At 39.5% G+C, this 26193-nt stretch overlaps 1 protein-coding gene across 1 annotated transcript; it reads left to right on the top strand.

Moving 5' to 3' along the window:
- Positions 1 to 150: 150 nt before the first annotated feature.
- Positions 151 to 25610, top strand: LOC141763847 (uncharacterized). Its single transcript, XM_074628606.1, has 7 exons — positions 151 to 625; positions 5585 to 5741; positions 9729 to 9859; positions 9954 to 10071; positions 24170 to 24270; positions 24363 to 24404; positions 25341 to 25610. Exons 2-7 carry the CDS (start codon positions 5702 to 5704, stop codon positions 25545 to 25547), a joined length of 639 nt encoding a protein of 212 aa, XP_074484707.1. The 5' UTR covers positions 151 to 625; positions 5585 to 5701; the 3' UTR covers positions 25548 to 25610.
- Positions 25611 to 26193: the final 583 nt, after the last annotated feature.

Raw genomic sequence — 26193 nt, 5'->3', positions numbered from 1 at the left:
TTATCTATCTGTTAGTAGAGGTTATGTGATGTTATCTATCTGTTAGTGGAGGTTATGTGATGTGATGTGATGTTATCTATCTGTTAGTAGAGGTTATGTGATGTTATCTATCTGTTAGTGGAGGTTATGTGATCTGATGTGATGTGACGTTAGGAGGCAGTGATGACTGTAACAGCTGGTGTTCTCATGTTGTACTAGATGTATTGATGACATCGCTCTATTAGAGCGGATTAGCGGACCGTTACCATGGAAACCATTCAGTGACACGACGCACCGGAAGTTAGGGACACAATTCACGCAACGCATCATGGGAGCTACCCGCCCATCAGATCCTCCGTGTTGTTGCTAAGCTGCAGCAGTTAGACTGCAACCAGCCTGCAACCAGCCTGCAACCAGCCTGCAACCAGCCTGACCTGCTAACCCGAGCCCTAACCCGAGCTACAGCTAGTGTAACTAGTCTAAACCAGACTCAGATCTCTGGAGGACAGGAGTCCTCCGTGTTGTTGCTAAGCTGCAGCAGCCAGACTGTCAACAGGTCACCATCAGCTGATCAGCTGCTGCTGAGAGCCGCTTCACCGGGTAACATCTCCTTCATCACCACCGGATCATCACCGAGCAGAGGAAGGTAACCCACCCAGACCAGACGAGTAACAACCTAGCTTAGCTTAGCTTAGCTTAGCTTAGCTTAGCAGTACTAAGCTAACTGCTGCTAACTAGCGCTGAGCTAACAGTAGCTAGGAGCTAGTTAACAACAGTTAGATCAACAACCTGAAGACTGTTAACTATCTAGCAGGTCAGTCTGTTTAACCGTCTGGTTATCAGTCTGGTTAACAGTCTGGTTATCAGTCTGGTTAACAGTCTGGTTATCAGTCTGTTAACCAGACTGATAACCAGACTGTTAACAGTCTGGTTAACAGTCTGGTTATCAGTCTGGTTAACAGACTGTTAACCAGACTGATAACCAGACGGTTAAACAGACTGTTAACCAGACTGTTAACCAGACTGATAACCAGACTGATAACCAGACTGATAACCAGACTGTTAACAGTCTGGTTAACAGTCTGTTAACGAGACGGTTAAACAGACTGTTAACAGTCTGGTTAACAGTCTGGTTAACAGTCTGTTTAACCGTCTGGTTATCAGTCTGGTTAACAGTCTGGTTATCAGTCTGTTAACCAGACTGATAACCAGACGGTTAACCAGACTGATAACCAGACTGTTAACAGTCTGGTTATCAGTCTGGTTATCAGTCTGGTTATCAGTCTGGTTATCAGTCTGGTTATCAGTCTGTTAACCAGACTGATAACCAGACGGTTAACCAGACTGATAACCAGACTGTTAACAGTCTGGTTATCAGTCTGGTTATCAGTCTGTTAACCAGACTGATAACCAGACGGTTAACCAGACTGTTAACCAGACTGTTAACAGTCTGGTTAACAGTCTGGTTATCAGTCTGGTTATCAGTCTGGTTATCAGTCTGGTTATCAGTCTGTTAACCAGACTGATAACCAGACGGTTAACCAGACTGATAACCAGACTGTTAACAGTCTGGTTATCAGTCTGGTTATCAGTCTGGTTAACAGTCTGGTTAACAGTCTGTTTAACCGTCTGGTTATCAGTCTGGTTAACAGTCTGTTAACCAGACTGGTTAACAGTCTGTTTAACCGTCTGGTTATCAGTCTGGTTAACAGTCTGTTAACCAGACTGTTAACAGTCTGGTTATCAGTCTGGTTATCAGTCTGGTTATCAGTCTGGTTATCAGTCTGTTAACCAGACTGATAACCAGACGGTTAACCAGACTGATAACCAGACTGTTAACAGTCTGGTTATCAGTCTGGTTAACAGTCTGGTTATCAGTCTGTTAACCAGACTGATAACCAGACTGTTAACAGTCTGGTTATCAGTCTGGTTAACAGTCTGGTTATCAGTCTGTTAACCAGACTGATAACCAGACTGTTAACCAGACTGTTAACCAGACTGTTAACCAGACTGTTAACAGTCTGGTTAACAGTCTGGTTAACAGACTGATAACCAGACTGTTAACCAGACTGTTAACAGTCTGGTTATCAGTCTGGTTAACAGACTGATAACCAGACTGTTAACCAGACTGTTAACAGTCTGTTTAACCGTCTCGTTAACAGACTGTTAACCAGACTGTTAACCAGACTGTTAACCAGACTGACCTGCTAGATAGTTCACTAGTTTACTTTACTTAGAGTAGTTATTATAGTTATTATAATTATTATAGTTTAGTTATTTTAGTTTAGTTATTTTAGTTATTTTAGTTTAGTTATTTTAGTTATTATAGTTTAGTTTAGTTATTTTAGTTTAGTTATTTTAGTTTAGTTTAGTTATTATAGTTTAGTTATTTTAGTTTAGTTATTTTAGTTTAGTTTAGTTATTATAGTTTAGTTATTTTAGTTTAGTTATTTTAGTTATTATAGTTTAGTTTAGTTATTATAGTTTAGTTATTATAGTTTAGTTTAGTTATTTTAGTTTAGTTATTATAGTTTAGTTATTTTAGTTATTTTAGTTTAGTTATTTTAGTTTAGTTTAGTTATTATAGTTTAGTTATTTTAGTTATTATAGTTCAGTTACTTTAGTTTAGTTATTTTAGTTTAGTTTAGTTATTTTAGTTTAGTTTAGTTATTTTAGTTTAGTTTAGTTATTTTAGTTTAGTTATTATAGTTTAGTTATTTTAGTTATTTTAGTTTAGTTATTTTAGTTTAGTTTAGTTATTATAGTTTAGTTATTTTAGTTATTATAGTTCAGTTACTTTAGTTTAGTTATTTTAGTTTAGTTTAGTTATTTTAGTTTAGTTTAGTTATTATAGTTTAGTTATTTTAGTTATTATAGTTCAGTTACTTTAGTTTAGTTATTTTAGTTTAGTTTAGTTATTTTAGTTTAGTTTAGTTATTTTAGTTTAGTTTAGTTATTTTAGTTTAGTTTAGTTATTTTAGTTTAGTTTAGTTACTTTAGTTTAGTTTAGTTATTTTATTTTAGTTTAGTTATTTTAGTTTAGTTATTTTAGTTTAGTTTAGTTATTTTAGTTTAGTTTAGTTTAGTTATTATAGTTTAGTTATTATAGTTTAGTTTGGTTATTTTAGTTTAGTTATTTTAGTTATTATAGTTTAGTTATTATAGGTTAGTTATTTTAGTTTAGTTTAGTTACTTTAGTTTAGTTTAGTTATTATAGTTTAGTTTGGTTATTTTAGTTTAGTTATTTTAGTTTAGTTATTTTAGTTTAGTTATTTTAGCTATTATAGTTTAGTTACTTTAGTTTAGTTTAGTTACTTTAGTTTAGTTTAGTTATTATAGTTTAGTTTGGTTATTTTAGTTATTATAGGTTAGTTATTTTAGTTAGGGCCCGAGCACCGACAAAGTCGGTCCGAGGACCTATTGTATTTCAAATGATTATTATTCTTATTCTTATTATTCTTATTATTATTCTATTATGTCTTTGCGCGTTAAAATGAGGTGCTTGGGATAATGAACGCGTTTTGAAATTTTGCACACGTGTCAGACGTGCGTGAAATAAATATCTGATATGGGTTTCGTGCTCGGGTGTGGCAAATTGGCTCGCTAGCGCCCCCTATTGAGTAGCCCCGACGACACGTTTCCCCTAAATTTACGAAATTTGGTAGGTATATGTACCATGATGAGACGTAAATAAAACCCTCTTGGAGGTATACCGTAAACCCAACCGGAAGTCGGCCATATTGGATTTTATGGCGTTTTTTACCATTTCCAGCCGCTGTACTTTAACGAACTCCTCCTAGAGACTTAACCCGATCAACTTCAAATTTGGTCAGTAGTATCTTAAGACCTTTGGGATGAAAAATTGCTCAAAGATCAAAAAGTTATCGAACTATGTTGCCGTGGCGTGGCGGCGAATAAGCGCCTTTCGCCAAGAAACAGGAAGTTGTTGTAACTTTGTCGTACATTAACCTATATGCTCCAAATTTCTCATGCCTGATAAAGGTCCATGTCTGACAACATCCATATGCAAATTTTGACTCACAGTCATAGCGCCACCTAGTGGTAACAGGAAATATCATGTTTTACACATTGATGTACACTGCCTCAGAAATTAATCAGATCTACCTGAAACTTGGTCAGTAGTATCTTAAGACCTGTGGGATGAAAATGTATCAAAAGATCAAAAAGTTATCGAACCATATTGCCGTGGCGTGGCGGCGAAAAAGCTTCTTCGCCAAAAAACAGGAAGTTGTTGTAACTTTGTCGTACATAGTCCAATCTGCTCCAAACTTCACAAGCTGGATAATGGACCAGGCCTGAAGACATATATGTGGTATTATGCGTGATAGTCATAGCGCCCCCTGCAGGAAACCGGAAATGGTTGTAACCCTCTCCTAAATTTATGAAATTTGGTGAAACAATGAAACAAAACACTGCCTGGGAAAAACTCTACATAAAAATACAATTTAAAATGAATATAATCTTTTCTTGTGGGTTAATCCGTGAGAAAAATACTAAGAACATATGAAGAAGTACAAATCTTGTAACCTCCAATGATGAAAGAAAAATTTTCCTTCGGCGGCTGGTTAGCTCAGCTTTAGCTCAGTCGGTAGAGCGAGCGTCTTAAGAGCGGTGGACCCCGGTTCGAATCCAGCCTGTGGTCCTTTCCTATATGCTCCAAATTTCTCATGCCTGATAAAAGTCCCTCTCTGACACCATCCATATGCAAATTTTGGCTCACAGTCATAGCGCCACCTAGTGGTAACAGGAAATATCATGTTTTACACATTGATGTACACTGCCTCAGAAATTAATCAGATCTACCTGAAACTTGGTCAGTAGTATCTTAAGACCTTTGGGATGAAAACTTATCAAAAGATCAAAAAGTTATCGAACCATGTTGCCGTGGCGTGGCGGCGAAAAAGCTTCTTCGCCAAAAAACAGGAAGTTGTTGTAACTTTGTCGTACATAGTCCAATCTGCTCCAAACTTCACAAGCTGGATAATGGACCAGGCCTGAAGACATATATGTGGTATTATGCGTGATAGTCATAGCGCCCCCTACAGGAAACAGGAAGTTGCTGTAAATTGGCTGTACATTGTCCAATCTTCCCCAAATTTGACATGTTTTATAAGAGTCTTGCCCTGAAGACATGTACGTGCCCCGACGTGCGCGTTCCCCCGACGTGCGCGCATGGGCGAGGGCCCGATCATCGCTGCTTGCAGCTTTAATTTAGTTTAGTTACTTTAGTTTAGTTATAGTTTAGTTATTATAGTTTAGTTATTTTAGTTTAGTTTAGTTATTTTAGTTTAGTTTAGTTATTTTAGTTTAGTTTAGTTATCTTTGCACTATTTAAAAACACACAATTCAGAAGTAATGTCAGAGCAGGAGGAGGCAGAACACCCTCTGGACTCATCTTTTCAGGGTATAAAACAGCATTTTTTGTCACCACTGAAACCCAGTTCATAATATTATGGTCCGTTTGTCCCATCTGGAGCAGAATCCAGAGTCTGATGAAACAGGAAGTGTTCAGGCTGAAGGAACGATGGTTTTCAGCCAATCAGCAGCACCGGTTGATGTCACATGACCTTTGTTGTCCCTGCAGGTGGAGGACGCTCAGTGCAGACAGTAAAGGAGGAGCTGATGTCCTGACTGAACCTGATGAGTTAACCTCTGCAGTGGTCCAGCAGATCAGACATCCAGTGGGACCAGTGGGACCAGTATGGCTGCAGCCAACACCACCAAGATCTCCTGGAGGCTGCGTGAGTTTCAGCTTCATTTGAAATGTCCTCGTTGATTCGGACTGAAAACACTGATCAACTGTTGAGCTGCTGGTGTGACGTAAAGACACCACCTCATCACTTCATAATAGAAAGAAGTAGGGACACTGTGCTCATGAGGTCATACTTGCAAAACGGCACCGATACCACTTTACGGTGGAGCGCCCGACCCCGCGGGGCCGGGATCCCACCTCAGCCGGCGCGCCGGCCCTCACTTGCATTGCGCCACGGGGTTTTGCTTCCACCCTCTGACTCTCGCGTGCATTAGACTCCTTGGTCCGTGTTTCAAGACGTGTCGGGTGGGTTGCCGACATCGCCGCAGAGCCCTGGAGCCTTTTACGTGGGCCGAGCCCCGCCCTGGGGGCACGACACGGTCGGGGGGCTCTGAGGACAGTCCACACCGGTCGAGAGTCACACCGGGAGCAGGGGGCCCCGGCCCTCCTCCGTTAGTTCTCTCTGAATACTGGTAGATGAGGTTGTAACGGTATACCTCCCTATACCTCCCTATACCTCCCTATACCTCCGTATACCTCCGTATACCTCCCTATACCTCCGTATACCTCCCTATACCTCCGTATACCTCCCTATACCTCCCTATACCTCCCTATACCTCCCTATACCTCCCTATACCTCCCTATACCTCCGTATACCTCCCTATACCTCCGTATACCTCCCTATACCTCCGTATACCTCCCTATACCTCCCTATACCTCCGTATACCTCCCTATACCTCCCTATACCTCCCTATACCTCCGTATACCTCCCTATACCTCCGTATACCTCCGTATACCTCCCTATACCTCCCTATACCTCCCTATACCTCCCTATACCTCCCTATACCTCCGTATACCTCTGTATACCTCCCTATACCTCCGTATACCTCCCTATACCTCCGTATACCTCCGTATACCTCCCTATACCTCCGTATACCTCCCTATACCTCCCTATACCTCCCTATACCTCCGTATACCTCCGTATACCTCTGTATACCTCCCTATACCTCCGTATACCTCCCTATACCTCCGTATACCTCCCTATACCTCCCTATACCTCCGTATACCTCCCTATACCTCCCTATACCTCCGTATACCTCCGTATACCTCCCTATACCTCCCTATACCTCCCTATACCTCCCTATACCTCCGTATACCTCCCTATACCTCCCTATACCTCCCTATACCTCCGTATACCTCCCTATACCTCCGTATACCTCCCTATACCTCCGTATACCTCCGTATACCTCCGTATACCTCCGTATACCTCCCTATACCTCCCTATACCTCCGTATACCTCCCTATACCTCCGTATACCTCCCTATACCTCCGTATACCTCCGTATACCTCCGTATACCTCCCTATACCTCCCTATACCTCCCTATACCTCCGTATACCTCCGTATACCTCCGTATACCTCCCTATACCTCCGTATACCTCCGTATACCTCCGTATATCTCCGTATACCTCCCTATACCTACGTATACCTCCCTATACCTCCGTATACCTCCCTATACCTCCCTATACCTCCCTATACCTCCGTATACCTCCGTATACCTCCCTATACCTCCCTATACCTCCCTATACCTCCCTATACCTCCGTATACCTCCCTATACCTCCCTATACCTCCCTATACCTCCGTATACCTCCCTATACCTCCGTATACCTCCCTATACCTCCGTATACCTCCGTATACCTCCGTATACCTCCGTATACCTCCCTATACCTCCCTATACCTCCGTATACCTCCCTATACCTCCGTATACCTCCCTATACCTCCGTATACCTCCGTATACCTCCGTATACCTCCCTATACCTCCCTATACCTCCCTATACCTCCGTATACCTCCCTATACCTCCGTATACCTCCCTATACCTCCGTATACCTCCGTATACCTCCGTATACCTCCCTATACCTCCGTATACCTCCCTATACCTCCGTATACCTCCGTATACCTCCCTATACCTCCCTATACCTCCCTATACCTCCCTATACCTCCCTATACCTCCGTATACCTCCCTATACCTCCCTATACCTCCCTATACCTCCGTATACCTCCCTATACCTCCGTATACCTCCCTATACCTCCGTATACCTCCGTATACCTCCGTATACCTCCGTATACCTCCCTATACCTCCCTATACCTCCGTATACCTCCCTATACCTCCGTATACCTCCCTATACCTCCGTATACCTCCGTATACCTCCGTATACCTCCCTATACCTCCCTATACCTCCCTATACCTCCGTATACCTCCGTATACCTCCGTATACCTCCCTATACCTCCCTATACCTCCGTATACCTCCGTATACCTCCGTATATCTCCGTATACCTCCCTATACCTACGTATACCTCCCTATACCTCCGTATACCTCCCTATACCTCCCTATACCTCCCTATACCTCCGTATACCTCCGTATACCTCCCTATACCTCCCTATACCTCCCTATACCTCCCTATACCTCCGTATACCTCCCTATACCTCCCTATACCTCCCTATACCTCCGTATACCTCCCTATACCTCCGTATACCTCCCTATACCTCCGTATACCTCCGTATACCTCCGTATACCTCCGTATACCTCCGTATACCTCCCTATACCTCCCTATACCTCCGTATACCTCCCTATACCTCCGTATACCTCCCTATACCTCCGTATACCTCCGTATACCTCCGTATACCTCCCTATACCTCCCTATACCTCCCTATACCTCCGTATACCTCCGTATACCTCCGTATACCTCCCTATACCTCCCTATACCTCCGTATACCTCCGTATACCTCCGTATATCTCCGTATACCTCCCTATACCTACGTATACCTCCCTATACCTCCGTATACCTCCCTATACCTCCCTATACCTCCCTATACCTCCGTATACCTCCGTATACCTCCCTATACCTCCCTATACCTCCCTATACCTCCGTATACCTCCCTATACCTCCCTATATCTCCGTATACCTCCGTATACCTCCGTATACCTCCGTATACCTCCCTATACCTCCCTATACCTCCGTATACCTCCCTATACCTCCGTATACCTCCCTATACCTACGTATACCTCCGTATACCTCCGTATACCTCCCTATACCTCCCTATACCTCCCTATACCTCCCTATACCTCCGTATACCTCCCTATACCTCCCTATATCTCCGTATACCTCCCTATACCTACGTATACCTCCCTATACCTCCCTATACCTACGTATACCTCCCTATACCTCCCTATACCTACGTATACCTCCCTATACCTCCCTATACCTCCGTATACCTCCCTATATCTCCGTATACCTCCCTATACCTACGTATACCTCCCTATACCTCCCTATACCTCCGTATACCTCCCTATACCTCCGTATACCTCCGTATACCTCCCTATACCTACGTATACCTCCCTATACCTCCGTATACCTCCCTATACCTCCGTATACCTCCGTATACCTCCCTATACCTCCCTATACCTCCGTATACCTCCCTATACCTCCCTATACCTCCGTATACCTACCTATACCTCCCTATACCTCCGTATACCTCCCTATACCTCCCTATACCTCCGTATACCTCCCTATACCTCCCTATACCTCCGTATACCTCCCTATACCTCCCTATACCTCCGTATACCTCCCTATACCTCTGTATATACTGGTGTGACGAGTGACGGTGTAACTAACCATGTCATCGTGTTGAACAGAGGAGGACCAGGTCTGAACTGACCGTGTCCTCCTGGAGGACCAGGTCTGAACTAACCGTGTCCTCGTGGGGGACCAGGTCTGAGCTAACCGTGTCCTCCTGGAGGACCAGGTCTGAACTAACCCTGTCCTCCAGGAGGACCAGGTCTGAACTAACCCTGTCCTCCAGGAGGACCAGGTCTGAACTAACCGTGTCCTCCTGGAGGACCAGGTCTGAACTAACCCTGTCCTCCAGGAGGACCAGGTCTGAACTAACCGTGTCCTCCTGTGTGGTCGAACAGAGGAGTTCGAGGCTCACTCCAGCGGCGTCTCCTGTCTGTCTCTGGGGAAGAGCTCCGGCCGCCTGCTGGCCACCGGAGGGGAGGACTGTAGGGTCAACATCTGGGCTGTCAGCAAGGCCACCTGCATCATGGTGAGACCTGGTCCCTGACCTCCAGACGGACACCTGAACCACCTGGATGTATTCTTCATTCTATACTCTGACATGTCTCTGTGTGTCCTCTCAGAGTCTGACTGGTCACAAGAACCCGGTGGAGTGTGTCCAGTTCAACCTGTCGGAGGAGCAGGTCGTCGCTGGTTCACAGTCTGGATCCATACGGGTCTGGGACCTGGAGGCTGCCAAGAGTGAGACCCTCTTTGTTCTCTTTCCTCTTCAACACCTCCAAACTCTCCTCAAACATCCAACAGGAGATGCCAATATCTCCATTATTACAGCCACTATCTCCATTATTACAGCCACTATCTCCATTATTACAGCCAATATCTCCATTATTACAGCCAATATCTCCATTATTACAGCCAATATCTCCATTATTACAGCCACTATCTCCACTATTACAGCCAATATCTCCATTATTACAGCCACTATCTCCATTATTACAGCCACTATCCATTATTACAGCCAATATCTCCATTATTACAGCCACTATCTCCATTATTACAGCCACTATCTCCATTATTACAGCCACTATCTCCATTATTACAGCCACTATCTCCATTATTACAGCCAATATCTCCATTATTACAGCCACTATCCATTATTACAGCCAATATCTCCATTATTACAGCCAATATCTCCATTCTTACAGCCACTATCCATTATTACAGCCAATATCTCCATTATTACAGCCACTATCTCCATTATTACAGCCACTATCCATTATTACAGCCACTATCTCCATTATTACAGCCACTATCTCCATTATTACAGCCAATATCTCCATTATTACAGCCACTATCTCCATTATTACAGCCAACATCTCCATTATTACAGCCAACATCTCCATTATTACAGCCACTATCTCCATTATTACAGCCACTATCTCCATTATTACAGCTAATATCTCCATTATTACAGCCACTATCTCCATTATTACAGCCACTATCTCCATTATTACAGCTAATATCTCCATTATTACAGCCACTATCTCCATTATTACAGCCACTATCTCCATTATTACAGCCACTATCTCCATTATTACAGCCAATATCTCCATTATTACAGCCACTATCTCCATTATTACAGCCACTATCTCCATTATTACAGCCACTATCTCCATTATTACAGCCACTATCTCCATTATTACAGCCACTATCTCCATTATTACAGCTAATATCTCCATTATTACAGCCACTATCTCCATTATTTCAGCCAATATCTCCATTATTACAGCCACTATCTCCATTATTACAGCCACTATCTCCATTATTACAGCCACTATCTCCATTATTACAGCCACTATCTCCATTATTACAGCCACTATCTCCATTATTACAGCCACTATCTCCATTATTACAGCTAATATCTCCATTATTACAGCCACTATCTCCATTATTACAGCTAATATCTCCATTATTACAGCCACTATCTCCATTATTACAGCTAATATCTCCATTATTACAGCCACTATCTCCATTATTACAGCTAATATCTCCATTATTACAGCCACTATCTCCATTATTACAGCTAATATCTCCATTATTACAGCCACTATCTCCATTATTACAGCTAATATCTCCATTATTACAGCCACTATCACCATTATTACAGCCACTATCTCCATTATTACAGCCACTATCTCCATTATTACAGCCACTATCTCCATTATTACAGCTAATATCTCCATTATTACAGCCACTATCTCCATTATTACAGCTACTATCCATTATTACAGCCACTATCTCCATTATTACAGCCACTATCTCCATTATTACAGCCACTATCTCCATTATTACAGCCACTATCTCCATTATTACAGCCACTATCTCCATTATTACAGCTAATATCTCCATTATTACAGCCACTATCTCCATTATTTCAGCCAATATCTCCATTATTACAGCCACTATCTCCATTATTACAGCCACTATCTCCATTATTACAGCCACTATCTCCATTATTACAGCCACTATCTCCATTATTACAGCCACTATCTCCATTATTACAGCCACTATCTCCATTATTACAGCCACTATCTCCATTATTACAGCTAATATCTCCATTATTACAGCCACTATCTCCATTATTACAGCTAATATCTCCATTATTACAGCCACTATCTCCATTATTACAGCTAATATCTCCATTATTACAGCCACTATCTCCATTATTACAGCCACTATCACCATTATTACAGATAATATCTCCATTATTACAGCCACTATCTCCATTATTACAGCTAATATCTCCATTATTACAGCCACTATCTCCATTATTACAGCTAATATCTCCATTATTACAGCCACTATCTCCATTATTACAGCCAATATCTCCATTATTACAGCCACTATCACCATTATTACAGCCACTATCCATTATTACAGCCACTATCTCCATTATTACAGCCACTATCTCCATTATTACAGCCACTATCTCCATTATTACAGCCACTATCTCCATTATTACAGCCACTATCTCCATTATTACAGCTAATATCTCCATTATTACAGCCACTATCTCCATTATTTCAGCCAATATCTCCATTATTACAGCCACTATCTCCATTATTACAGCCACTATCTCCATTATTACAGCCACTATCTCCATTATTACAGCTAATATCTCCATTATTACAGCCACTATCTCCATTATTACAGCCACTATCTCCATTATTACAGCCACTATCTCCATTATTACAGCCACTATCTCCATTATTACAGCTAATATCTCCATTATTACAGCCACTATCTCCATTATTACAGCTAATATCTCCATTATTACAGCCACTATCTCCATTATTACAGCTAATATCTCCATTATTACAGCCACTATCTCCATTATTACAGCCACTATCACCATTATTACAGATAATATCTCCATTATTACAGCCACTATCTCCATTATTACAGCTAATATCTCCATTATTACAGCCACTATCTCCATTATTACAGCTAATATCTCCATTATTACAGCCACTATCTCCATTATTACAGCCAATATCTCCATTATTACAGCCACTATCACCATTATTACAGCCACTATCTCCATTATTACAGCCACTATCTCCATTATTACAGCCACTATCACCATTATTACAGCTAATATCTCCATTATTACAGCCACTATCTCCATTATTACAGCTAATATCTCCATTATTACAGCCACTATCTCCATTATTACAGCCACTATCTCCATTATTACAGCCACTATCCATTATTACAGCCACTATCACCATTATTACAGCCACTATCTCCATTATTACAGCCACTATCTCCATTATTACAGCTAATATCTCCATTATTACAGCCACTATCTCCATTATTACAGCTAATATCTCCATTATTACAGCCACTATCACCATTATTACAGCCACTATCTCCATTATTACAGCCACTATCTCCATTATTACAGCCACTATCCATTATTACAGCCACTATCTCCATTATTACAGCCACTATCTCCATTATTACAGCCACTATCTCCATTATTACAGCCACTATCCATTATTACAGCCAATATCTCCATTATTACAGCTAATATCTCCATTATTACAGCCACTATCTCCATTATTACAGCTAATATCTCCAATATTACAGCCACTATCTCCATTATTACAGCCACTATCACCATTATTACAGCTAATATCTCCATTATTACAGCCACTATCTCCATTATTACAGCTAATATCTCCATTATTACAGCCACTATCTCCATTATTACAGCTAATATCTCCATTATTACAGCCACTATCACCATTATTACAGCCACTATCTCCATTATTACAGCCACTATCTCCATTATTACAGCCACTATCTCCATTATTACAGCCACTATCTCCATTATTACAGCTAATATCTCCATTATTACAGCCACTATCTCCATTATTACAGCCAATATCTCCATTATTACAGCCACTATCTCCATTATTACAGCCACTATCTCCATTATTACAGCCAATATCTCCATTATTACAGCCACTATCTCCATTATTACAGCTAATAGCTCCATTATTACAGCCACTATCTCCATTATTACAGCTAATATCTCCATTATTACAGCCACTATCACCATTATTACAGCCACTATCTCCATTATTACAGCCACTATCTCCATTATTACAGCCACTATCTCCATTATTACAGATAATATCTCCATTATTACAGCCACTATCTCCATTATTACAGCTAATATCTCCATTATTACAGCCACTATCTCCATTATTACAGCCACTATCTCCATTATTACAGCCACTATCACCATTATTACAGCTAATATCTCCATTATTACAGCCACTATCTCCATTATTACAGCTAATATCTCCATTATTACAGCCACTATCTCCATTATTACAGCTAATATCTCCATTATTACAGCCACTATCTCCATTATTACAGCCACTATCCATTATTACAGCCACTATCACCATTATTACAGCCACTATCTCCATTATTACAGCCACTATCTCCATTATTACAGCTAATATCTCCATTATTACAGCCACTATCCATTATTACAGCCACTATCTCCATTATTACAGCTAATATCTCCATTATTACAGCCACTATCACCATTATTACAGCCACTATCTCCATTATTACAGCCACTATCTCCATTATTACAGCCACTATCTCCATTATTACAGCCACTATCCATTATTACAGCCAATATCTCCATTATTACAGCCACTATCTCCATTATTACAGCCACTATCCATTATTACAGCCACTATCCATTATTACAGCCACTATCCATTATTACAGCCAATATCTCCATTATTACAGCCACTATCCATTATTACAGCCACTATCTCCATTATTACAGCCAATATCTCCATTATTACAGCCACTATCTCCATTATTACAGCCACTATCCATTATTACAGCCACTATCTCCATTATTACAGCCACTATCCATTATTACAGCCAATATCTCCATTATTGCAGCCACTATCCATTATTACAGCCACTATCCATTATTACAGCCAATATCTCCATTATTACAGCCACTATCTCCATTATTACAGCCACTATCTCCATTATTACAGCCACTATCTCCATTATTACAGCCAATATCTCCATTATTACAGCCACTATCTCCATTATTACAGCCACTATCTCCATTATTACAGCCAATATCTCCATTATTACAGCCACTATCTCCATTATTACAGCCACTATCTCCATTATTACAGCCACTATCTCCATTATTACAGCCACTATCTCCATTATTACAGCTAATATCTCCATTATTACAGCCACTATCTCCATTATTACAGCCACTATCTCCATTATTACAGCTAATATCTCCATTATTACAGCCACTATCTCCATTATTACAGCCACTATCTCCATTATTACAGCTAATATCTCCATTATTACAGCCACTATCTCCATTATTACAGCCACTATCCATTATTACAGCCACTATCTCCATTATTGCAGCCAATATCTCCATTATTGCAGCCACTATCCATTATTACAGCCACTATCCATTATTACAGCCAATATCTCCATTATTACAGCCACTATCTCCATTATTACAGCCACTATCACCATTATTACAGCCACTATCTCCATTATTACAGCCAATATCTCCATTATTACAGCCACTATCTCCATTATTACAGCCACTATCTCCATTATTACAGCCAATATCTCCATTATTACAGCCAATATCTCCATTATTACAGCCAATATCTCCATTATTACAGCCACTATCTCCACTATTACAGCCAATATCTCCATTATAACAGCCACTATCTCCATTATTACAGCCACTATCCATTATTACAGCCACTATCTCCATTATTACAGCCACTATCTCCATTATTACAGCCACTATCTCCATTATTACAGCCAATATCTCCATTATTGCAGCCACTATCTCCATTATTACAGCCAATATCTCCATTATTACAGCCAATATCTCCATTATTACAGCCACTATCCATTATTACAGCCAATATCTCCATTATTACAGCCAATATCTCCATTATTACAGCCACTATCTCCATTATTACAGCCAATATCTCCATTATTACAGCCAATATCTCCATTCTTACAGCCACTATCTCCATTATTACAGCCACTATCTCCATTATTACAGCCAATATCTCCATTATTACAGCCACTATCTCCATTATTACAGCCACTATCACCATTATTACAGCCACTATCTCCATTATTACAGCCACTATCACCATTATTACAGCCACTATCTCCATTATTACAGCCAATATCTCCATTATTACAGCCACTATCTCCATTATTACAGCCACTATCTCCATTATTACAGCCAATATCTCCATTATTACAGCCAATATCTCCATTATTACAGCCAATATCTCCATTATTACAGCCACTATCTCCATTATTACAGCCACTATCTCCATTATTACAGCTAATATCTCCATTATTACAGCCACTATCTCCATTATTACAGCCACTATCCATTATTACAGCCACTATCTCCATTATTGCAGCCAATATCTCCATTATTGCAGCCACTATCCATTATTACAGCCACTATCCATTATTACAGCCAATATCTCCATTATTACAGCCACTATCTCCATTATTACAGCCACTATCACCATTATTACAGCCACTATCTCCATTATTACAGCCAATATCTCCATTATTACAGCCACTATCTCCATTATTACAGCCACTATCTCCATTATTACAGCCAATATCTCCATTATTACAGCCAATATCTCCATTATTACAGCCACTATCTCCACTATTACAGCCAATATCTCCATTATAACAGCCACTATCTCCATTATTACAGCCACTATCCATTATTACAGCCACTATCTCCATTATTACAGCCACTATCTCCATTATTACAGCCACTATCTCCATTATTACAGCCAATATCTCCATTATTGCAGCCACTATCTCCATTATTACAGCCAATATCTCCATTATTACAGCCAATATCTCCATTATTACAGCCACTATCCATTATTACAGCCAATATCTCCATTATTACAGCCAATATCTCCATTATTACAGCCACTATCTCCATTATTACAGCCAATATCTTCTTTATTACAGCCAATATCTCCATTCTTACAGCCACTATCCATTATTACAGCCAATATCTCCATTATTACAGCCACTATCTCCATTATTACAGCCACTATCACCATTATTACAGCCACTATCTCCATTATTACAGCCACTATCACCATTATTACAGCCACTATCTCCATTATTACAGCCAATATCTCCATTATTGCAGCCACTATCCATTATTACAGCCACTATCCATTATTACAGCCAATATCTCCATTATTACAGCCACTATCTCCATTATTACAGCCACTATCTCCATTATTACAGCCACTATCACCATTATTACAGCCACTATCTCCATTATTACAGCCAATATCTCCATTATTACAGCCAATATCTCCATTATTACAGCCACTATCTCCACTATTACAGCCAATATCTCCATTATAACAGCCACTATCTCCATTATTACAGCCACTATCCATTATTACAGCCAATATCTCCATTATAACAGCCACTATCTCCATTATTACAGCCACTATCCATTATTACAGCCAATATCTCCATTATTACAGCCACTATCCATTATTACAGCCAATATCTCCATTATTACAGCCAATATCTCCATTATTACAGCCACTATCTCCATTATTACAGCCAATATCTCCATTATTACAGCCAATATCTCCATTCTTACAGCCACTATCTCCATTATTACAGCCACTATCTCCATTATTACAGCCACTATCTCCATTATTACAGCCACTATCTCCATTATTACAGCCAATATCTCCATTATTACAGCCACTATCTCCATTATTACAGCCACTATCACCATTATTACAGCCACTATCTCCATTATTACAGCCACTATCACCATTATTACAGCCACTATCTCCACTATTACAGCCAATATCTCCATTATTACAGCCACTATCTCCATTATTACAGCCACTATCTCCATTATTACAGCCAATATCTCCATTATTACAGCCAATATCTCCATTATTACAGCCAATATCTCCATTATTACAGCCACTATCTCCATTATTACAGCCACTATCTCCATTATTACAGCCACTATCTCCATTATTACAGCCACTATCTCCATTATTACAGCTAATATCTCCATTATTACAGCCACTATCTCCATTATTACAGCCACTATCTCCATTATTACAGCTAATATCTCCATTATTACAGCCACTATCTCCATTATTACAGCCACTATCTCCATTATTACAGCCACTATCTCCATTATTACAGCTAATATCTCCATTATTACAGCCACTATCTCCATTATTACAGCCACTATCCATTATTACAGCCACTATCTCCATTATTGCAGCCAATATCTCCATTATTGCAGCCACTATCCATTATTACAGCCACTATCCATTATTACAGCCAATATCTCCATTATTACAGCCACTATCTCCATTATTACAGCCACTATCACCATTATTACAGCCACTATCTCCATTATTACAGCCAATATCTCCATTATTACAGCCACTATCTCCATTATTACAGCCAATATCTCCATTATTACAGCCAATATCTCCATTATTACAGCCACTATCTCCACTATTACAGCCAATATCTCCATTATAACAGCCACTATCTCCATTATTACAGCCACTATCCATTATTACAGCCACTATCTCCATTATTACAGCCACTATCTCCATTATTACAGCCAATATCTCCATTATTGCAGCCACTATCTCCATTATTACAGCCAATATCGCCATTATTACAGCCAATATCTCCATTATTACAGCCACTATCCATTATTACAGCCAATATCTCCATTATTACAGCCAATATCTCCATTATTACAGCCACTATCTCTATTATTTCAGCCAATATCTTCTTTATTACAGCCAATATCTCCATTCTTACAGCCACTATCCATTATTACAGCCAATATCTCCATTATTACAGCCACTATCTCCATTATTACAGCCACTATCACCATTATTACAGCCACTATCACCATTATTACAGCCACTATCTCCATTATTACAGCCAATATCTCCATTATTACAGCCACTATCTCCATTATTACAGCCACTATCTCCATTATTACAGCCAATATCTCCATTATTACAGCCAATATCTCCATTATTACAGCCAATATCTCCATTATTACAGCCACTATCTCCACTATTACAGCCAATATCTCCATTATTACAGCCACTATCTCCATTATTACAGCCACTATCTCCATTATTACAGCCAATATCTCCATTATTGCAGCCACTATCTCCATTATTACAGCCAATATCTCCATTATTACAGCCACTATCCATTATTACAGCCAATATCTCCATTATTACAGCCAATATCTCCATTCTTACAGCCACTATCCATTATTACAGCCACTATCTCCATTATTACAGCCAATATCTCCATTATTACAGCCAATATCTCCATTCTTACAGCCACTATCTCCATTATTACAGCCACTATCTCCATTATTACAGCCAATATCTCCATTATTACAGCCACTATCTCCATTATTACAGCCACTATCACCATTATTACAGCCACTATCTCCATTATTACAGCCACTATCACCATTATTACAGCCACTATCTCCATTATTACAGCCAATATCTCCATTATTACAGCCAATATCTCCATTATTACAGCCACTATCTCCATTATTACAGCCAATATCTCCATTATTACAGCCAATATCTCCATTATTACAGCCAATATCTCCATTATTACAGCCACTATCTCCATTATTACAGCCACTATCTCCATTATTACAGCTAATATCTCCATTATTACAGCCACTATCTCCATTATTACAGCCACTATCCATTATTACAGCCACTATCTCCATTATTGCAGCCAATATCTCCATTATTGCAGCCACTATCCATTATTACAGCCACTATCCATTATTACAGCCAATATCTCCATTATTACAGCCACTATCTCCATTATTACAGCCACTATCACCATTATTACAGCCACTATCTCCATTATTACAGCCAATATCTCCATTATTACAGCCACTATCTCCATTATTACAGCCACTATCTCCATTATTACAGCCAATATCTCCATTATTACAGCCAATATCTCCATTATTACAGCCACTATCTCCACTATTACAGCCAATATCTCCATTATAACAGCCACTATCTCCATTATTACAGCCACTATCCATTATTACAGCCACTATCTCCATTATTACAGCCACTATCTCCATTATTACAGCCACTATCTCCATTATTACAGCCAATATCTCCATTATTGCAGCCACTATCTCCATTATTACAGCCAATATCTCCATTATTACAGCCAATATCTCCATTATTACAGCCACTATCCATTATTACAGCCAATATCTCCATTATTACAGCCAATATCTCCATTATTACAGCCACTATCTCCATTATTACAGCCAATATCTTCTTTATTACAGCCAATATCTCCATTCTTACAGCCACTATCCATTATTACAGCCAATATCTCCATTATTACAGCCACTATCTCCATTATTACAGCCACTATCACCATTATTACAGCCACTATCTCCATTATTACAGCCACTATCACCATTATTACAGCCACTATCTCCATTATTACAGCCAATATCTCCATTATTGCAGCCACTATCCATTATTACAGCCACTATCCATTATTACAGCCAATATCTCCATTATTACAGCCACTATCTCCATTATTACAGCCACTATCACCATTATTACAGCCACTATCTCCATTATTACAGCCAATATCTCCATTATTACAGCCACTATCTCCATTATTACAGCCACTATCTCCATTATTACAGCCAATATCTCCATTATTACAGCCAATATCTCCATTATTACAGCCAATATCTCCATTATTACAGCCACTATCTCCACTATTACAGCCAATATCTCCATTATAACAGCCACTATCTCCATTATTACAGCCACTATCCATTATTACAGCCACTATCTCCATTATTACAGCCACTATCTCCATTATTACAGCCACTATCTCCATTATTACAGCCAATATCTCCATTATTGCAGCCACTATCTCCATTATTACAGCCAATATCTCCATTATTACAGCCAATATCTCCATTATTACAGCCACTATCCATTATTACAGCCAATATCTCCATTATTACAGCCAATATCTCCATTATTACAGCCACTATCTCCATTATTACAGCCAATATCTCCATTATTACAGCCAATATCTCCATTCTTACAGCCACTATCTCCATTATTACAGCCACTATCTCCATTATTACAGCCACTATCTCCATTATTACAGCCACTATCTCCATTATTACAGCCAATATCTCCATTATTACAGCCACTATCTCCATTATTACAGCCACTATCACCATTATTACAGCCACTATCTCCATTATTACAGCCACTATCACCATTATTACAGCCACTATCTCCACTATTACAGCCAATATCTCCATTATTACAGCCACTATCTCCATTATTACAGCCACTATCTCCATTATTACAGCCAATATCTCCATTATTACAGCCAATATCTCCATTATTACAGCCAATATCTCCATTATTACAGCCACTATCTCCATTATTACAGCCACTATCTCCATTATTACAGCCACTATCTCCATTATTACAGCCACTATCTCCATTATTACAGCTAATATCTCCATTATTACAGCCACTATCTCCATTATTACAGCCACTATCTCCATTATTACAGCTAATATCTCCATTATTACAGCCACTATCTCCATTATTACAGCCACTATCTCCATTATTACAGCCACTATCTCCATTATTACAGCTAATATCTCCATTATTACAGCCACTATCTCCATTATTACAGCCACTATCCATTATTACAGCCACTATCTCCATTATTGCAGCCAATATCTCCATTATTGCAGCCACTATCCATTATTACAGCCACTATCCATTATTACAGCCAATATCTCCATTATTACAGCCACTATCTCCATTATTACAGCCACTATCACCATTATTACAGCCACTATCTCCATTATTACAGCCAATATCTCCATTATTACAGCCACTATCTCCATTATTACAGCCAATATCTCCATTATTACAGCCAATATCTCCATTATTACAGCCACTATCTCCACTATTACAGCCAATATCTCCATTATAACAGCCACTATCTCCATTATTACAGCCACTATCCATTATTACAGCCACTATCTCCATTATTACAGCCACTATCTCCATTATTACAGCCAATATCTCCATTATTGCAGCCACTATCTCCATTATTACAGCCAATATCGCCATTATTACAGCCAATATCTCCATTATTACAGCCACTATCCATTATTACAGCCAATATCTCCATTATTACAGCCAATATCTCCATTATTACAGCCACTATCTCTATTATTTCAGCCAATATCTTCTTTATTACAGCCAATATCTCCATTCTTACAGCCACTATCCATTATTACAGCCAATATCTCCATTATTACAGCCACTATCTCCATTATTACAGCCACTATCACCATTATTACAGCCACTATCACCATTATTACAGCCACTATCTCCATTATTACAGCCAATATCTCCATTATTACAGCCACTATCTCCATTATTACAGCCACTATCTCCATTATTACAGCCAATATCTCCATTATTACAGCCAATATCTCCATTATTACAGCCAATATCTCCATTATTACAGCCACTATCTCCACTATTACAGCCAATATCTCCATTATTACAGCCACTATCTCCATTATTACAGCCACTATCTCCATTATTACAGCCAATATCTCCATTATTGCAGCCACTATCTCCATTATTACAGCCAATATCTCCATTATTACAGCCACTATCCATTATTACAGCCAATATCTCCATTATTACAGCCAATATCTCCATTCTTACAGCCACTATCCATTATTACAGCCACTATCTCCATTATTACAGCCACTATCCATTATTACAGCCACTATCTCCATTATTACAGCCACTATCTCCATTATTACAGCCAATATCTCCATTATTACAACCACTATCTCCATTATTACAGCCAACATCTCCATTATTACAGCCACTATCTCCATTATTACAGCCACTATCTCCATTATTACAGCTAATATCTCCATTATTACAGCCACTATCTCCATTATTACAGCCACTATCTCCATTATTACAGCTAATATCTCCATTATTACAGCCACTATCTCCATTATTACAGCCACTATCTCCATTATTACAGCCACTATCTCCATTATTACAGCCACTATCTCCATTATTACAGCCACTATCCATTATTACAGCCACTATCTCCATTATTACAGCCACTATCTCCATTATTACAGCCAATATCTCCATTATTACAGCCACTATCTCCATTATTACAGCCAACATCTCCATTATTACAGCCACTATCTCCATTATTACAGCTAATATCTCCATTATTACAGCCACTATCTCCATTATTACAGCCACTATCTCCATTATTACAGCTAATATCTCCATTATTACAGCCACTATCTCCATTATTACAGCCACTATCTCCATTATTACAGCCACTATCTCCATTATTACAGCCACTATCTCCATTATTACAGCCACTATCTCCATTATTACAGCCAATATCTCCATTATTACAGCCACTATCTCCATTATTGCAGCCACTATCTCCATTATTACAGCCACTATCTCCATTATTACAGCCACTATCTCCATTATTACAGCTAATATCTCCATTATTACAGCCACTATCTCCATTATTGCAGCCACTATCTCCATTATTACAGCCACTATCTCCATTATTACAGCCACTATCTCCATTATTACAGCCAATATCTCCATTATTACAGCCATTATCTCCATTATTGCAGCCAATATCTCCATTATTACAGCCAATATCTCCATTATTACAGCCACTATCTCCATTATTACAGCCACTATCTCCATTATTACAGCCACTATCTCAAATTATTACAGCCACTATCTCCATTATTACAGCCACTATCTCCATTATTGCAGCCACTATCTCCATTATTACAGCCACTATCTCCATTATTACAGCCAATATCTCCATTATTACAGCCACTATCTCCATTATTGCAGCCGCATACAGCTAGCAGGAAGCTGGCAGATTCAGATATGTCCTCTGAGTAAGGGTTCAAGCCTGAAGCGTCCTGGTTGCATCTACAGTCTCCTCTGTTATAACACCAGACAGCTCTCTGATCTCTGATCCTCATCAGTCCCGTCACTCTGCTGCTCCCTGTCTCATCCAGTTTTAAGGACTCTGATGGGACACAAATCCAACATCACCAGTCTGGGCTTCCATCCGTCTGGAGACTTCCTGGCCTCCAGCTCCATGGACACCAACATCAAGGTAGGACTCTGTCTCTGTGTGTGTGAGAGCTTATATAGAATTATAATGTGTATTAATGACATGTGTCTTCTGATCTGTCCTCTCTCTGTCAGCTGTGGGACGTGCGGAGGAAAGGATACGTCTTCAGGTACAAGGTGAGGACTACAGTGTGTGTGTTTGTGGACTAAATACATTACTGTAAAAGCACATTTTAAAACATATATTTGTGGGCTCAGTTTCAGAGCTAGCGTGAAGATCCTGGTATCATATATCTATCTATCTATCTATCTATCTATCTATATCTATATATAGATCCTGGTATCATATATCTATACAGATCTATATTTATATAGATCTGTATAGATCTGTCTGTCTGTCTGTCTGTCTGTCTATATCTATATATAGATCCTGGCATCATAGTAAACTATAAACCTGATGAATCCATCGGTACCAACCATGTCAGACCAGCTGGTCATGAAGAGGTTAAATAACGCTCCAAACTGTCATGTCCATGTTCAAAGAGGTCCCTTGACCTCTGACCTCTAGATCAGTGAATGTAAATGGGTTCTATGGGTACCCACGAGTCTCCCCTTTACAGACATGCCCACTTTATGATCATCACATGCAGTTTGGGGCAAGTCATAGTCAAGTCAGCACACTGACACACTGACAGCTGTTGTTGCCTGTTGGGCTGCAGTTTGCCATGTTCTGATTGGAGCATATTGTTTTATGCTAAATGCAGTACCTGTGAGGGTTTCTGGATCAATATCTGTTATTGATCTGTGTTGTTCATTGATTTACAATAATAAATATATACATGCATTTACATAAAGCAGCATATTTGTCCACTCCCATGTTGATAAGAGGATTAAATACTGGACTGATCTCCTTTAAGGTTCATTTAGAACAGATAAAACATGTGAGATTAAATATTTGAATGTGTTGACAGCCCTAAAATGTATATTTTAAAGTGCATTTCCTATTTTTCTCCACCCGTTTGGAAGAAGCTCTGTGTGATAGAGGAACCTCTGGTCTCCTGGAGGATCATGGTGGTGTAGCTGGTGACAGATGAAGTTGTGTTTGTGTTGCAGGGTCACACTCAGGCCGTGAGGAGTCTGGCCTTCAGTCCAGACGGGAAGTGGTTGGCTTCAGCCAGCGACGACTCCACCGTCAAGGTACAGGCTGATGTTCCAGCTGCAGGTCAACAGCTGTCTAGTAGTCATCCATTCACCTTCAGTATGGGTCAGGACTTCTTCCATATACAGACGTGGACAAAATTGTTGGTACCCTTCCGTTAAAGAGAGAAAACCCCACAATGGTCACTGAAATAACTTGAAACTGACAAAAGTAATTATAAATAAAAATGTACTGAAAATGAACTAATGAAAATCAGATATTGTTTTTGAATTATGGTTCAACAGAATCATTTTAAAAAACAAACTAATGAAACTGACCTGGACAAAAATGATGGTACCCCTAGAAAAGATGTAAAATGATGTGACCATAGGGACATATTAAACTAAGGTGTGTCCTGTAAATAGCATCACAGGTATCTTCAAACTTGTAATCAGTCAGTCTGCCTATTTAAAGGGTGAAAAGTAGTCACTGTGCTGTTTGGTGTCATGGTGTGTACCACACTGAACATGGACCACAGAAAGCTAAGGAGAGAGTTGTCTCAGGAGATCAGAAAGAACATTATAGACCTTCATGTTAAAGGTAAAGGCTATAAGACCATCTCCAAGCAGCTTGATGTTCCTGTGACTACAGCTGCTCATATTATTCAGAAGTTTAAGGTCCATGGGACTGTAGCCAACCTCCCTGGACGTGGCCGCAAGAGGAACATTGATGACATATTGAAGAGACGGATAATACGAATGGTAACCAAAGAGCCCAGAACAACTTCCAAAGAGATTAGAGGTGAACTCCAAGGTCAAGGTACATCAG

This window comes from Sebastes fasciatus, unplaced genomic scaffold, assembly GCF_043250625.1.
Source record: "Sebastes fasciatus isolate fSebFas1 unplaced genomic scaffold, fSebFas1.pri Scaffold_61, whole genome shotgun sequence".
NCBI classification, from domain to species: Eukaryota; Metazoa; Chordata; class Actinopteri; order Perciformes; family Sebastidae; genus Sebastes; species Sebastes fasciatus.
Note: the sequence above shows the minus strand (reverse complement) of the source record. Positions and strands in the feature narration are given on the sequence as shown.